Source organism: Hippopotamus amphibius, chromosome 4 (genome assembly GCF_030028045.1).
Source record: "Hippopotamus amphibius kiboko isolate mHipAmp2 chromosome 4, mHipAmp2.hap2, whole genome shotgun sequence".
Taxonomy (NCBI): domain Eukaryota; kingdom Metazoa; phylum Chordata; class Mammalia; order Artiodactyla; family Hippopotamidae; genus Hippopotamus; species Hippopotamus amphibius.
The window spans coordinates 158,632,552-158,646,394 of NC_080189.1; the positions used below are offsets into that span (position 1 = coordinate 158,632,552).

Below are 13,843 nucleotides of genomic sequence, written 5' to 3' on the forward strand. Positions count from 1 at the left end.
GTGTGGTGGCTTACCCGGGGAGGCCCCCTTCAGGGAAGGCCAGCCCTACAGGCGATACCGGCCAGCTCACAGGGCATGCTTCTCCTGTGTTTCTCTCCCGAGAGGGAGAAGAGTTAAAGGTCTAGTTACAAAGATCTGTTCTTCAGCCTAAAGCATGCTCAGTCTTTGGTGGAGAGGAAAAGGGCGGCTGCATGCCTGGCTCTTCGTGAACTCTGTGACCTTCAGCAGGTTGTTTCATTACTCAGGCACATTCTCTTCATCTCGAGAGAAAGAGTTGCGCTAGATGATCCAAAACAAATCCTTCTAGTTCTGACTTTCTTCGACACTGTGAATGAGCCACCCATTTCTTTGCTTTAGTTTTCCTAAGAGTTCTAAAATTGAGATTCTTTGGGGCCTTGCTCAGCTTCATTGCTAAGATTTAATATGGAGAGAGAGCTGACCAGAGAAGATGGTCTTCAGAGTGTGGGACAGAGCAGAACCCCTGCATCTTCTTCATGGATATCTAGGTATGGCGTCCATCCCTCCCCTCCCTCCCTCTTTCTCCTCTGCAGTTTAGCCCATGAGCTGCGCGTGAGCTGCATGCAGAGGGAAAAGGTCCAGATTCAGAGCTCGGATCCCTCCGCTTTGGCAAGTGACCGATTTAACCTGATACTGGTGAGTGGGAGGGAGCCATCTGTGGGTTCCAGGGATATAGTTGCCATCCCCTGGACAACTCGTGGCTTAGCATTGGTCTTCGTCAAGCCTGGCTGAATAGAAGCCACTAGCCATGAGAGCAGGTTTTACGGTTTTAACAGGCACTTGCCAGCTACCCATTGGCAGATGCCAAGCTGGCAAGACAGGCTGTGCTGTGACCATTGTCACCCCCACTACAGCTCTGTCATTTGACATTAGACCTGGGTTCCACACACTGACCAGTAACTTTCCTTTGGGTATGTTATGTACACAGTTGAAAAGGTACACAGTGGACTAGGCGCTCCTGATCCTTTCTATACTGGACAGGATTTGGTGGCCAAACCTGAAGCGCCAGTATTCTTCAGTAGCAGCAGCGAATTAGTCTCTTGCTTTCTGTCACTGACCTCAGCAGCAGGGGCCTGCTGTCCAGCACACCTCCATTGCATTTGCAGAGACAAGAAAATGATCTCTCTGCTTCTGGTTAGACCTGGACTGGAAGCCAGGGGCCAGAGAAATGTTGGCAGAGGATCAGAGGGTCCACTGCAAACAGAAGGAGCCAGATCTTCCACCTAGAGTGGCAACTGCTGGCGGCTGAGGGACAGCCAAGGCGGTCTGCTGACAGGACTGGAGGCTGAGGCTACGGAATTGACACTGGAGGTCCTGCCCCAGGAGGCTTTGACAACAGAGCCCTTCCACATAAGCGGTGTCTGGGGCCAGGACTCATATTTTCTCCTGTGTTTGGGGTGCAGTTTGACCCAAATCAAGCAGATACTTTCCTGTGGTGGGCTCCCCTCAGGAGCCCCTTCCCTGGGGTTCTTGAGTAAACCAGGTGGGGCCAGTGGAGGTCACTGTGCACCTGCTGCTGAGCATGGCCCGAGCACCCGATCCTCACGCTGTGTGTGCTGGTGCTGGGAAAACCCTCCCCATCACCCAGAGTTAGGATGACTGGGAGGCTGGTGTGACCAGAGGGGTGGGAAGGGTGGTGTGTCACCCAAGAATCAATTTTTCAGATCTGACTGTAGTCACTGGTGGTGATTCTTCAGGAATATAACGATTCTTGCTGAGTAAACTTGCCAAGTGAGTGTGTTTTCAGCAGCATCGAAACCCATGTATATATGTGTATGTTATATTTATAAATATATATATAAAACACATAAACATATATATAAAGGTGTTGCTTTGAAATAATTATTAACCGTATTTTCTAAATGAAAAAGAAAATCTTAACAATAACCCACATCCCAGTGGCATCTTTTCTATTGTAATTTTTTTTCCCACGTAATGCCTCTTTTTACTTGGTGGTAATCATAGTGCCTGTGTAATCGGAATACAATTTTGCATTCTTCTTTTATCCCTTGGCAGTTATAACTAGCATTTTCCACATTGCTGTGTGGCTTTTGTGATGGCCGCATGCTCTGTCACCACGTGGCGTATCTGAACAGTCCTCTGGGTGGACATTAGAGCTCTCCCAAAACCGGTTCTGAGTGGGGTCCCTGTGCAGATGTCAGACTTGCTGGCCATGTCCCCTCACTGCCTTTTCTGCTGCTGAATTGTGAGACCAGATGCCTGTTAGCTTTGCCCAGTGATGGCTACACCAAATAGGCAAGTCAGGTCATTCCATGCTCCCTCACGGTTGGGAGCCCTCACCTGGTGAAAATGCACGGAGCACGGGGGCTAGGTAGATGGTCTTAGGCAGACCCCCTGGCTCAGCCTAAGGTCACCCACAGTCCACCTCCCCTCTCCAGGCGGATACCAACAGTGACCGGCTCTTCACGGTGAACGATGTCAAAGTCGGGGGCTCCAAGTACGGCATCATCAACCTGCATGGCCTGAAGACCCCCACGCTCAGGGTGCACATGGATGAAAACCTCTACTTCACCAGTCGGAAGGTACACGGCCCTTCCCTTTAGCCTTGGCAGCCCGCCTTGCCTTTGGATCCAGGGCCCGGTGGTAATTGGCCAAATTCAGAGTAGAGGAGAGAGCTTTGTGAAGAAGGCAGGGCTTGGTTACCTCATTTTCCCAAGGGAAAAAATGGAGTTTTAGATCCTGAGAACTCATGGGGGAAGAGAGGGGCCTCATTAGTTGCTGGTCTTGGAAGAAAAATGAATTTACATGGGGGAGGGCTTGAAGCAGTGCTACTTTAATTAGACTGTTGCAGGGACTTCCCTCCAGGAGGGTTAAGGTGATCTGAAGGAGTCCATGCTAAAGCACAGAGTTCCTGGGAGGTGGGCCATGGAGAACTGGGTGGCGGGTCCTCCCAGTGCATCAGGACATTGTGTCAGTCTCCCAGCCAGTCTGTAGCCAGCACTGAAATTTACGTAAATGTAAGGAGCTTGCTGTCTAGGGGGCAACCTTTACATTGCAGTGGGGTGATGGCTGCATCTTAAAAACCTGTGACTTTCTGTTCTGTTGAGACATGAGCCACAAGATGGACACAGGTTGAAAATGGTTTCTGAGCGAAGTGAGATCCGTTGCAGAGAACTCAGCCCCACCCTGGAGGGTATACCAGATGTCTCATTGTGAGGCCCATGCCAGTGATGAGGGACTGAGGCCTGGGGGCCACTTCCTTCCTTTCCCCTCAAGGTTCCACACAGTGGGCAGGGAGCTTTTGTTCTCAGAGTGCTTGTTGCAGCCCCTATTCAAATAGTGAGACCTGAAGAAAGCAGTCAGTCACGTGTCTATTCTATAAGAAAATATTTTTCTGTTTCTCTCCATAAGTTGGCAGTCAAATCAATCATTCCATCTTGCTTTGTTTCCTCACCAGGTGAATGCTGTGTGCTGGGCCTCGCTGAATCACCTGGATTCCCACATTCTGTATCTTTTGGCAGGTGAAGAGGTTTGGTGGGCAGGCCACGCCCTGATGGAGACCTGGGCATCTGTGGGGTTTGTGAGGTGGCGTTTTAGTGTCCAGAGGTCTGGGCCATTCTGCACATGCGTCTCACCCTGTAGGAAAGAGCAGTGCACCTGCTGGAAAACAAGGATTCCCAAGGAGCACGGAGAAGCAGTTGAGGTCCTGGAATGATGTCGATGTCACCATATGCCAGACGCTGTTCTGGAACGTGAGAGTTGGTGCTTTAGCAGAGGAAGAAAGCAGAAAGGAACAGTAAAGCCTTGAAAAGGAAAACAAATCCTCCATAGGCAAAGGAGAAGGAGCTTCCGGGGGCAGGGAAGCTGAGGGCACACACCAGAGAAGGGTGTTTTTGACATTGGACTGGGGCCGTGGGCTCTGGGCCTAGGCTCCCTGCCCAGAGATGGCCTTCTTTAGAGCTCTCTTCATTCTAGTCTCTGCCTTCCCTTCCCAGAGAGGCATCTGGGCTTTGTAGGAACACACAGTGCAGTGTCAGGTAGCTGGGATCCCTGGGTTCTCTTGGTGCAGAGGACAGCTGTCCACAGTGTCCTTCCTGGAGTGATATTGTTTGACCCCAGACCACGTGTTAATGAGTCTTGTTGTGGTTCATTTCCATAATAAATGAGTTCTTGAAACCATGTGACCACTTGTTATACCCAACATCAGCTTCAGAGTTGTCATAAGGTTAACTAGGTGACATCTGTGAATACACTTAGCACAGTGCTTGGCCACATCACGTGCCCTTAGCAAATGATGCCTGATTTGGAATCTGTTGGTTTGTTTTTTGGGGTGTTGCGGCGGGGGTGGGGGGTGTTTGTTAATTTGTTCCACAGTACTTTTAAAGGGGGTTTTTTGGTTTGTTTTAATATGTATTTATTTTATTTGACTGTGCTGGCTCTTAGTTGCAGCACGTGGGATCTTTTTTTTTTTTTTTAATTGCAGCATGCAAGATCTAATTCCCTGACCAGGGATCGAACCCAGGCCCCCTGCATTGGGAGCATGGACTCTTAACCACTGGACAACCAGGGAAGTCCCTCAAAGGGTTTTAAAGCCTAAAGCACATTAGATATCTGATTGTAAATTTTATGTGAGACAAACAAAACTATGTGTTCTGTAAATTAGAAGTTTTAGCAAGTCACACGAATTTTGGGGTTTCCCAGTACATACAGAAGTTGTGTTTATACTATACTGTAGTCTGTTGCATGCGCAGCAGCACTATGTTTGAAAAACAAAGCACATACCTTGACTTAAAAATACATTGTTGCTAAAAAAATGCTCATCATCATCTGAGCCTTCAACAAGTCATGATCTTTTTGCAACAGTGACATCAAAGATCACTGATCACAGATCACCATAACAAAATAGTAACGAAAAAGTTTGAAATATTGTGAAAATTACCAGAACGTGACACAGAGACACAAAATGAGCAAAATGCCATTGGGAAAATAGCACCAGTGGACTTGCTCAATACCAGGTTGCCACAAATCTTCAGTTTGCAAAAACACTATCTGTGAAGGGCAGCAAAGGAAAGCAGAGTAAAAGTATGCATGTAATTGGGTGTAACGCGTGTGGTTTGATCAGCGGCTTGCCCTCCAGTGGTCATTTCAGGTAATCTTCAGGCTTTTGTGACACCTGATGCTTCTGCTAAAGGTCTTGAACTTTCTCCCTTTACAGAAATGACACCTGGTGCAGACCTGCACTCTGCTTTTTCCCAAAGAGTGGTGGGAGGTTAGACTGAATTTTTTCTACACTTACCAGGTTCTTCATTGACTTGTGGCCTGTTAAAAGATTAACTCTATGATACTGGCCCTGTAAGTACCATACAAAATTTGGGTGTAAACTTTGGGTTTGCTGGGTTTCAGCCATAGTAACATGAGTAAGTGCACATGGGTAGGGACTTTCTCCCCACATCCTTGCCCTACAAACCTAGAAGGAAAAGATTTATTTCAGAAAGAAGTGAGCTGCCCAGGTACAGTGTTCTCATTTATAGTTTCAGCAGCCTCTATACTAGAGATAGTTAACATGGGACTTACCACCCAAGGCAACATGATACCCACACATCACACATGCAGAAGGTCAAGACCATTGCCTCATTGCCTGGCAAAGAGGTGCATTTTTTCATTGAGGTGTGTGTGTGCATTCTGCCAACATCTGTTGGACATCTACAATCCCTGTGCAAGGTGCTAGAGCTGGGCAGCTCAGCAGGTGGTCACTCTTTGCAGTGATGTCCATGGGGCAGTTGCAGGGCACAGGGATTGGGATGGCCTTCCTGGAGGTGATTCCCACATGGAAAGGAGAGGACGGAGCTCCCATTAGAAAGAAGAGTAAGGGGACTTCCCTGGTGGCACAGTGGCTAAGACACCATGCTCCCATTGCAGGGGGCCTGGGTTCAATCCCTGGTCAGGGAACTAGATCCCACATGCATGCCACAACTGAGGAGTCTGCCTGCCGCAACTGAGGAGTCTGCCTGCTGCAACTAAGACCCAGCGCAACCAAATAAGTAAATATTTAAAAAAAGGAAGAGTGAGGAGAGCTTGACACATTTGGCAGCAGTAAGTGGTTTAGTATTGGTGATGTCTGTGGCTAGGTAGGGCCTTGCAAAACCAAATCCTTAGGGCTGTGGGATGCCCCTGGAGGACCGTGGTCATGGATTCACGTCTCATATAGCAATGAGGGTGGTAGGCTGGTGAGGACTAAGGGTGGTGGAGAGGGTGTGAACTGATGAGCAGGCGTGGAGGGGAGAGACGAGCTTAGGAGGCTTAGGACTTAGTCCAGGGAATCTTGGTGATAGGAGAAGGTCCAAGGATGGAACGCCAGGAGAGTGATTATGGAGGCCAAGAAGGAGTGTGTAGTTAGAAATTGTGCTGCATGGCACAGGAGAGGACTGGAAAGCATTTATCAGATGTAGGTAGTAGGAGCTCATTGAAGACCTTGGGCAGATTATTTCACTGGAAAGGTGAGGGTCTGACCTAGGTTTCAGTGGGTTGAAGAGTAACAAGGAAGTGGGGATAAACAGACTCCTCTGGAAACTGAAAGGAAAGGGAAAGTAACCAAATCAATCAGAAGACAGTCCAGTAGAAAAGCAGGCAAAGGATATAAAGAGGCAGTTCAAAGAAAGGGAAGCCCAAATGACTGTGATCAGATGTAGTCAGAGAAATGCAAATTGAAAGGAGATATTTTATGCCCATTCAGATAAGCACAATTTTTAAGTTCTGATAGTGCCAAGTTTTGGCCTAGGTGGAGACTGGGGAAAACTGTTGGTGTAAGTAAACGATACAAGCACTTCAAGTTGGAGATGCATGTATTTTACAACCCCCTCAGCTCCACTCTAGGTGTAGCAGTGTTTTCAAACTGTGAGTCATGACCTATCCTATAAACTGTGACCCACGAAATCAATTTATTGAGCAGCTTTTTTTAATGAAATACTTTAGAAAATATCCACTTCATGTTTAGTAAGGGTAAATATTTTATGAAACTTCTGTTTCACATGTTTGTGTGTATATGGCACACGAGTGTAAGATGAAATCCTTCCCATAGGTGGAAGAAATTTAGAGAAGCCTTCATACGTGGGAGTAGGAGACAGGAGGCTAGGAAGAGAGGCTCATTCCAGCAGCAGAGGGGGAAAAAAAGGTGAAAACTATCTCAGTGCCCAGCAGCAAGAGACTGGATAAGTAAAGTGTGGTCTCTTCATGCAAAGGAATGCTCTGTGGTGAAAATGGATGAACCAGAGCTACAAATGTGAACACAGTTGCATCTAGGAGACAATGTAGATTAAGCAGTTGTAGAAGATTCTGTGTGATGCCATTTATGTGTGTTTCAAAATCAAACAGTTCTTTATATTCCTCATGGACAGATATGTGTAGTGGAAATATTAAGGCCTAGAACTCAGACCAGTTTTAGAATAGCGGTTTTCTCTGGGTGGGGGAAAGTTAAAAGGGGGCCTTTAACTGTGTCTGTGACATTTTTTTTCCTTTTGAAAAATCGGAAACTAAATATGGAAAATGTAAACACGTTAAATGTTGACAGTGGGTATTATTCTTACCTTTCTTTGAAGGGTACTGATGCTCATTCTCCTCCCAGAGGAGACTTGTACTTCAGTGTCCTTAACAGCTCTTCCAGGCTGTGCCTCATGGGAATGGCAGAGACGCCAGGCTGTGCCACCCTGCTCCCGGCATCACTCTTTGTCAGTAGTCATCCAGGTACCGGGGGCCCTTTTCCTTTGGATGAGGAGGTGCTGAGGGACATCTTTGTCCTCTGCCTCCCAGGAGCTGCAGCCAACTGCAGCATAAGCTTTGTGGTGATGGCTTGGACAGGAGAGGTGGGAACCATGGGCTGGTGAGCCCAGGTCGGAGCTTGCAGTGTGGGGACAGTCTGCAGAGCACCTGGGAGGATTCTTTAATCCCGACCCAGGATTTGTACTAGAAGCATGTGCATCTTCAATTATCCCCTCCTTTTGGGTTATTTCAGCAGCCAGAACCATTAAAAGTGTGTGTGACCAATACAAGAGATGAAAATATTTATTTGAGCCACTTATACAAATCACCCAGAGAGCATCTGCTAAGATCTTGCTGTAGGGCAGGTGCTGTCAGGGATACTTATATTCTGTCTGACTGAAGGCAGTCCAACTTCCTGGCAACATTCTGGATATTAAGTTTTCAGTCTTTCAGAGAATTAGGATCAATTAGGTAAGGATCAGGCCTCTTAAGAGTGCAGGCTTCAGGTAGACCTGGCATGAATCCCAGCTCTGCCCCTTACCAGCTTGAACAGATTGCTTAACCTCTGTAAAGTAAATACCTGCCCCCTCAGGTTACATGGAGGAGTAAATGCTTTAATGCACACTTAGCCTGGCGCCTAGCATTTCATCATACAGCAAGCTTTTAAGGCAGGAGTGTATTATCACCATTTTACAGATGAGGAGACCAAGGCAAAAAGAGGTTCAGAATTTGCCTTACAAAACCAAGAGATGGTGTTAGAGTCAGGATAGTGGTTCCCTTTAGGGAGGAGTGAGAAGGGTAGTAATTGGGAGGGGACCGGAAGGGTACTAAGGTACTAGAATGTTCCATTTCTTAACCTGGGTGGTGGCTACATAGCTATACTTTGAGATAACTCATTAAAGTGTATACTATGATTTGTACCCTTACTGTATGTTTTATCAATTAAAAAAAATTCCATTTAAAAAAGTTTGAGATCACACAGCTGGAATCGAAACCCTCTTATCAGTGACACCATACTGCTTCCCTGAAAGCTGTTGGTATTTCTAACACTACTACTGTTCCCTTAGCAGGAGACCGGCCTGGCATGCTCTGCAGTTTCCGGATCCCCGGGGCCTGGTCCTGTGCGTGGTCCCTGAACATCCAGGCAAATAACTGCTTTAGCACGGGTGAGCCACGGTTGCCTCCCCAGGTGCCCAGGGTGAAGGATTTCACAGACCCTAAATCCCGTCACAGTCCCTCTCCCCGGACCCAGAGTGACACTGTCCACCCCATACCTCTCTGTCAGGCTTGTCTCGGCGAGTCCTGGTGACCAGCGTGGTGACGGGACACCGGCAGTCATTTGGGACCAGCAGTGACGTCTTGGCCCAGCAGTTTGCTCTCATGGTTAGTTGGATTGAGAAGGGCATAATACAGAGTTTCCTAAGAGTGGATGTTTTGCTGGATTGGAATGGGATTCCCCTGTGTGGACTGTAGTCCTCCTCCCTCTTTTACAGGGAAAAAGTGGGCAGGCACCAGAAGTGATTAATGGGTTACTTGGTGAGTAAGTCAGCGCTGAATGAAATTTGGCTGATCCAGAAAGGTCTGGCTCAGCTGGTTTTAAACAACTTCCTGTTTAAATGAATTGCCAGCAATTCTTGAGTACTTGGATTAGCCAGCAGGACAGCAAAATTTTTTAATGTGTAAATTAAATATGTCCCAATTCGTTACACTTTTATATGCAGCTGTCAAGTTACACATTTTATAAATTTAAAAATCAAAATTCTAGTCATTACTACGTTTCAGAGACTTGACCCATAGATAGTGCCACCTTTCTTTAAAAGTGTGGAAGAAGATGTGCCAACCTGCTTTGGGCAGTTAGCATGGAATTCATTATTCAGGTTTCTTCAGCCATCTTCCCACTCTATCTGGGGCCCCACGTCTTACCTGGATTTCTAATCTCTCTTACTCCACTCTCACCACCCAGCTTCTCACTAACAGCCTGGGAGGAGAAAGGACACCCTCACTGCACAGGGAGAGGGGTTCAGGGTGAGGCCTTAGGAGCCAGTTGCAGCCAGCGGGGAGGACACTAGAGGGACACATGGTGTCCAGTTCTTGACTCTTTATAAGGAACCCTTCTGTCTCCACTGAGGCTGAAACCCTAACCAACCTGTCTCCACCTGTACCTCTGAGCCAGAGACTGGGATAGAGGAGGGGAGGCAGGGGGTGTACTCTGGAGGCTGGCATATCCCTCCCAGCCTTGGAGGGAGGTACTGAGCAGTGCCTCTTTCCGCAGGCTCCTTTGCTGTTTAATGGCTGTCGTTCCGGCGAAATCTTTGCCATTGATCTGCGTTGTCGAAATCAGGGCAAGGGCTGGAAGGCCACCCGCCTGTTCCACGACTCAGCAGTTACCTCTGTGCAAATCCTCCAGGAAGAGCAATGCCTGATGGCGTCTGACATGGCTGGAACGGTACGGGTACCACTGACTTTCTTCAGCCATTAGCACTAGCTCTGGGCCCTGTGTCAGACAGAGGCAGGGGAAAGGCATCTGGAGATCAGGCAAGTTGTGAGTTGTGCAGGGCTGCTGCTCTGCTGCCCACTGGGAGTCCAGTCTGGTCTAAACAGATGTGAAGCTGGTCCTGTGCTTTTTTTTTTTTTTTTTTTTTTTTTTTTAATAAATTATTTATTTATTGGCTGAGTTGGGTCTTTGTTGCTGCACACAGGGTTTCCCTAGTTGCAGCGAGCGGGGGCTACCCTTTGTTGCCGTGCACGGGCTCTAGGTGTGCAGGCTTCAGTAGTTGTGGCTCACGGGCTCTAGAGCATAGGCTCAGTAGTTGGGGCGCACAGACTTAGTTGCTCCACTGCATGTGGGATCCTCCCGGACCAGGGCTTGAACCCATGTCCCCTGCATTGGCAGGCGGATTCTTAGCCACTGCGCCACCAGGGAAGTCCCCTGGTGCTTTTGATGGAGTCTAGGGCTCAGGAGTTTGAGACTTGGATTTTTCTAACTTGGAGAGGTCTTTGGAGACCACCTCGCCCTCTCTGGCTTTCGTGCCTGGGGTTCAGCAGTATACCTGTTGGACCCTCCCTAAAAGCCCCTTGTGCTTCTTCCCACAGATCAAGCTGTGGGACCTGAGGACCACAAAGTGTATCAGGCAGTACAAAGGGCACGTGAACGAGTATGCCCACCTGCCCCTGCACGTGCACGAGGAAGAAGGGATCGTGGTGGCAGGTACCTGGGGACGAGGAGATCCATCCCATTGACCACTGTCCCTTAGGGCTCCCAGCAGCTTAAGCAGATAAGGGAGAAATTAGTCTAAAACAAAACTGAATAAAGGATTTTGGACAGTTGGGGACAGGGAGTCAAGATGGGATGTAGAGTTGGACATTAGTAAGCAACAGTTTAAGCACTCACCAGGTGGATAGCCCTTTGTCCCCACATCACTGGGCAAACATCATTTAAGTTACAGGCAAGTGAGAAGCAATAAAACATAGTGGCTTAGGAGACCTGGGGGTGGGGGTTAAGTCTGTGCACCAGGTCAGCAGTCAGTGTGAGCCTCGTCCCATCGTGCAGCTGTCCTGTCGAAAAACTTGAGCTCCCTGTTCTTTGTGCCTGCGTTTCCACCAGAGGATGCTGAGAAGAGAGATTGAGGTCATTGTAGAGGAACCGATGCCTGGTCCCTTTAACACCACCAGGAACCCATGATTTGTAGACTAGAAGCAGAGCTTTCTAGCACCAAACCCCCTTGAAAGGAGTTGACAAGTTGATGACAGATCATATGACTATTTGGCGGTTGGACAAATGAAACAGTAGGAGCTTGGCATTAAGGAGTATGTTCTCAGTTTTCACAGATCCCAAATTTTATAATATTCCTACAGAAAGTACTTATTTGCTGTGAAACTTTTTGTGGCTAAGAACCATCACTTTGCTAGAACTTTCTTAGACTTACTGCTGTCACCACCAGCAGCAATTAGCTTCCTTAAGTCTGTTTTCCACAAGTTTTCATCTCTGAAGAGCTTCTGCGTTCTGGATAATAGAAAAGATACGAGCCTTGTTGAGAGGCAGATGTGGGGAGTGGGCTGGCTGCAGTAATTCTTGAACTTCACAACCTGAATGACCCACACCTAAGGTCAGCTCAGATGGTCAAAAGCACACACTGAAATCTATGACACCTAAAGTCTGCCCTTCTCCTCCCCCTGAAGATCTCCAGTAGCACATATTGCCTGTCTGGGCTGCTGTAACCAGTGGTGTCAGGTGTCAAATTCCTCTCAGTTATGAACCCTGAAGACTATGAAGTCTTATGAACTGAACCATTAAACCAAAAAATGCTCTGGGGAGAGTTGTCACCTGATTTGGCCCCAGGATGTAATGAAGTTGAGATCTTCCTGGTTACTATGTCGGTTGGGCTCCCTCTTGAACAGCCCTTGTCACCAGGAGAAGCAGAATGGGCCACCTGATCGCCAAGATGCCCCATGAACCACCCAATGTGTCACAGCCAGCCAGTGCATCTTGTCACTTTGAACACCTGCAATCAGGTGTTCAAAGTCTAGAGCATTAGGGCGACCTATAACTTTAATTTTCAAAAATGACATCTTATCAGTAGAAATAATTTCCATTTGTGAGTTTGTTTGGCCCACATGGAAGCACCTTTGGCCCTGAGGAATCATAGGAGCCAGGGCACAAGTACACAAGTTCTCTCTGCATTCTCTCACTAACCTGCCACATATCTCCCCTCTTTCTTAGTGGGCCAGGACTGCTACACGAGAATCTGGAGCCTCCACGATGCCCAACTGCTCAGAACCATACCCTCCCCACACCCCACTTCCAAAGCCGACATTCCCAGCGTGGCCTTCTCTTCTCGGCTTGGGGGTTTCCGGGGAGTGCCAGGACTGCTCATGGCTGTCCAGCAGGACCTTTACTGCTTCTCCTACAACTAATTCTGCAGGTTGCAGCCTGGAGGGATGTGGATGTGACTCAAGGGAGCAAAGGTAGCCCTATTTTTGCCACAACTGCCACAATTTCAGTGAGGGCATTTCAAGCGGGGCTCTGTGTACACATATCCCATCCATCCAGCCGCTGGGGAAAAGGTGCTACGTTCTATGTGGAGACACTTCAGTAAAGTTATCTCAGTTAAGTTGTGGGCTCAAGAAGATTAAAAGTCCTTTTCATAAAAGGTACCTATTTCCTTTTCTTGTTGAATTCCTTAGAATAGTCCCTGTCCCTCCTCCCCCCACCTTTTTTTTAAACAAAAAATATTTTTCTAAGAGCTGAAGATTGACAGTAAAGCTGCTTCTTTCACCAAAAGCCCTTTCAAGAAGCCTAATGATGAGACTGGGTGAGACCATTAGCAGTCGGTGCCTGGGTCCCAGACATGCATCCGTACTTGAGAAAGCCAGCTAGAGAGAAGGGGGAAGCCATTTCTCTGAGTCTCTAGAGGATGATTTTAAGGCTGAGTTGGGAATTATTAAATTAGCCTTCTCAAAGTCACTCGATACCAGTGTCAGATCTCAGATTCTCATTTATTACCATTCATTGGCATTGTAAGGAAAGATGGATCCTTTTAGATGCTAGACAGGCCTTAGCATATGTTTGTTGAAGCACCTTCCAGAATGTTAGGTACAGCAGCTCCTGTTTCTAGCATGGTGACTTGAATGTCAGATTCAAGGGCCCCGTCTCAAAGAAAATTGGCCTTGACTTTTTGTAATCTAGGAGAAGCAGTTTGTGAGACGCTCATACAAAGTGTTAATACATTAAGAGCCTGTCTGCCAAACAATAAACTAGAAAGAACCACAACATGGTGTGTTGCTTCTGTTAATGATTTAGAAGATCATGATGCTTGGCTGCTGTAGCATCCAACCAGCTATAGTAACATCTGCTCAAATCTTGGGTGAGGAAAAAGAGACTGAGACCAGCTCTAATGGCTTTGCTGGAGAGCTTCCACTTGCCCCTGTGCCCCAAGAAGCTATGGACGACGTGAGCAGACTCTGGCCTGGGGTGGTTCAGCCAGTGGGATGTAGCAGCAGCAGGAGATCGAGGGGTTGTTAGTCCACTAGCTCCCCTCCTGCTGGAGTGTGGTGGGCTGTGGCTGTGTTCCTCTACCCAAGTCTACAGCTTCTGCTGGAACACAGCTCT

At 47.7% G+C, this 13,843-nt stretch overlaps 1 protein-coding gene across 6 annotated transcripts in view; it reads left to right on the forward strand.

Annotated features, from left to right (window-relative positions):
* The window catches only part of DCAF4 (DDB1 and CUL4 associated factor 4), a 31,527-nt gene that overhangs the window by 13,443 nt on the left and 4,241 nt on the right, over nt 1-13,843 (forward strand). For 2 of the 6 annotated variants that reach the window (XR_009053388.1, XR_009053386.1), the window contains exons 6-14: nt 552-654; nt 2,418-2,561; nt 3,437-3,486; nt 7,640-7,719; nt 8,802-8,900; nt 9,020-9,117; nt 10,007-10,180; nt 10,828-10,942; nt 12,455-12,699. Coding sequence is in view for 1 of the 6 variants with exons in the window: in XM_057733797.1 (XP_057589780.1) it covers nt 552-654; nt 2,418-2,561; nt 3,437-3,486; nt 7,640-7,719; nt 8,802-8,900; nt 9,020-9,117; nt 10,007-10,180; nt 10,828-10,942; nt 12,455-12,648 (1,057 nt within the window). In the remaining 5 variants the exon portion in view is untranslated. Of the gene's footprint in view, nt 1-551; nt 655-2,417; nt 2,562-3,436; nt 3,501-7,639; nt 7,720-8,801; nt 8,901-9,019; nt 9,118-10,006; nt 10,181-10,827; nt 10,943-12,454; nt 13,505-13,843 lie in introns of those variants that run through there. The other 4 variants (XR_009053387.1, XR_009053389.1, XM_057733797.1 and 1 more) reach the window with 4 other exon arrangements.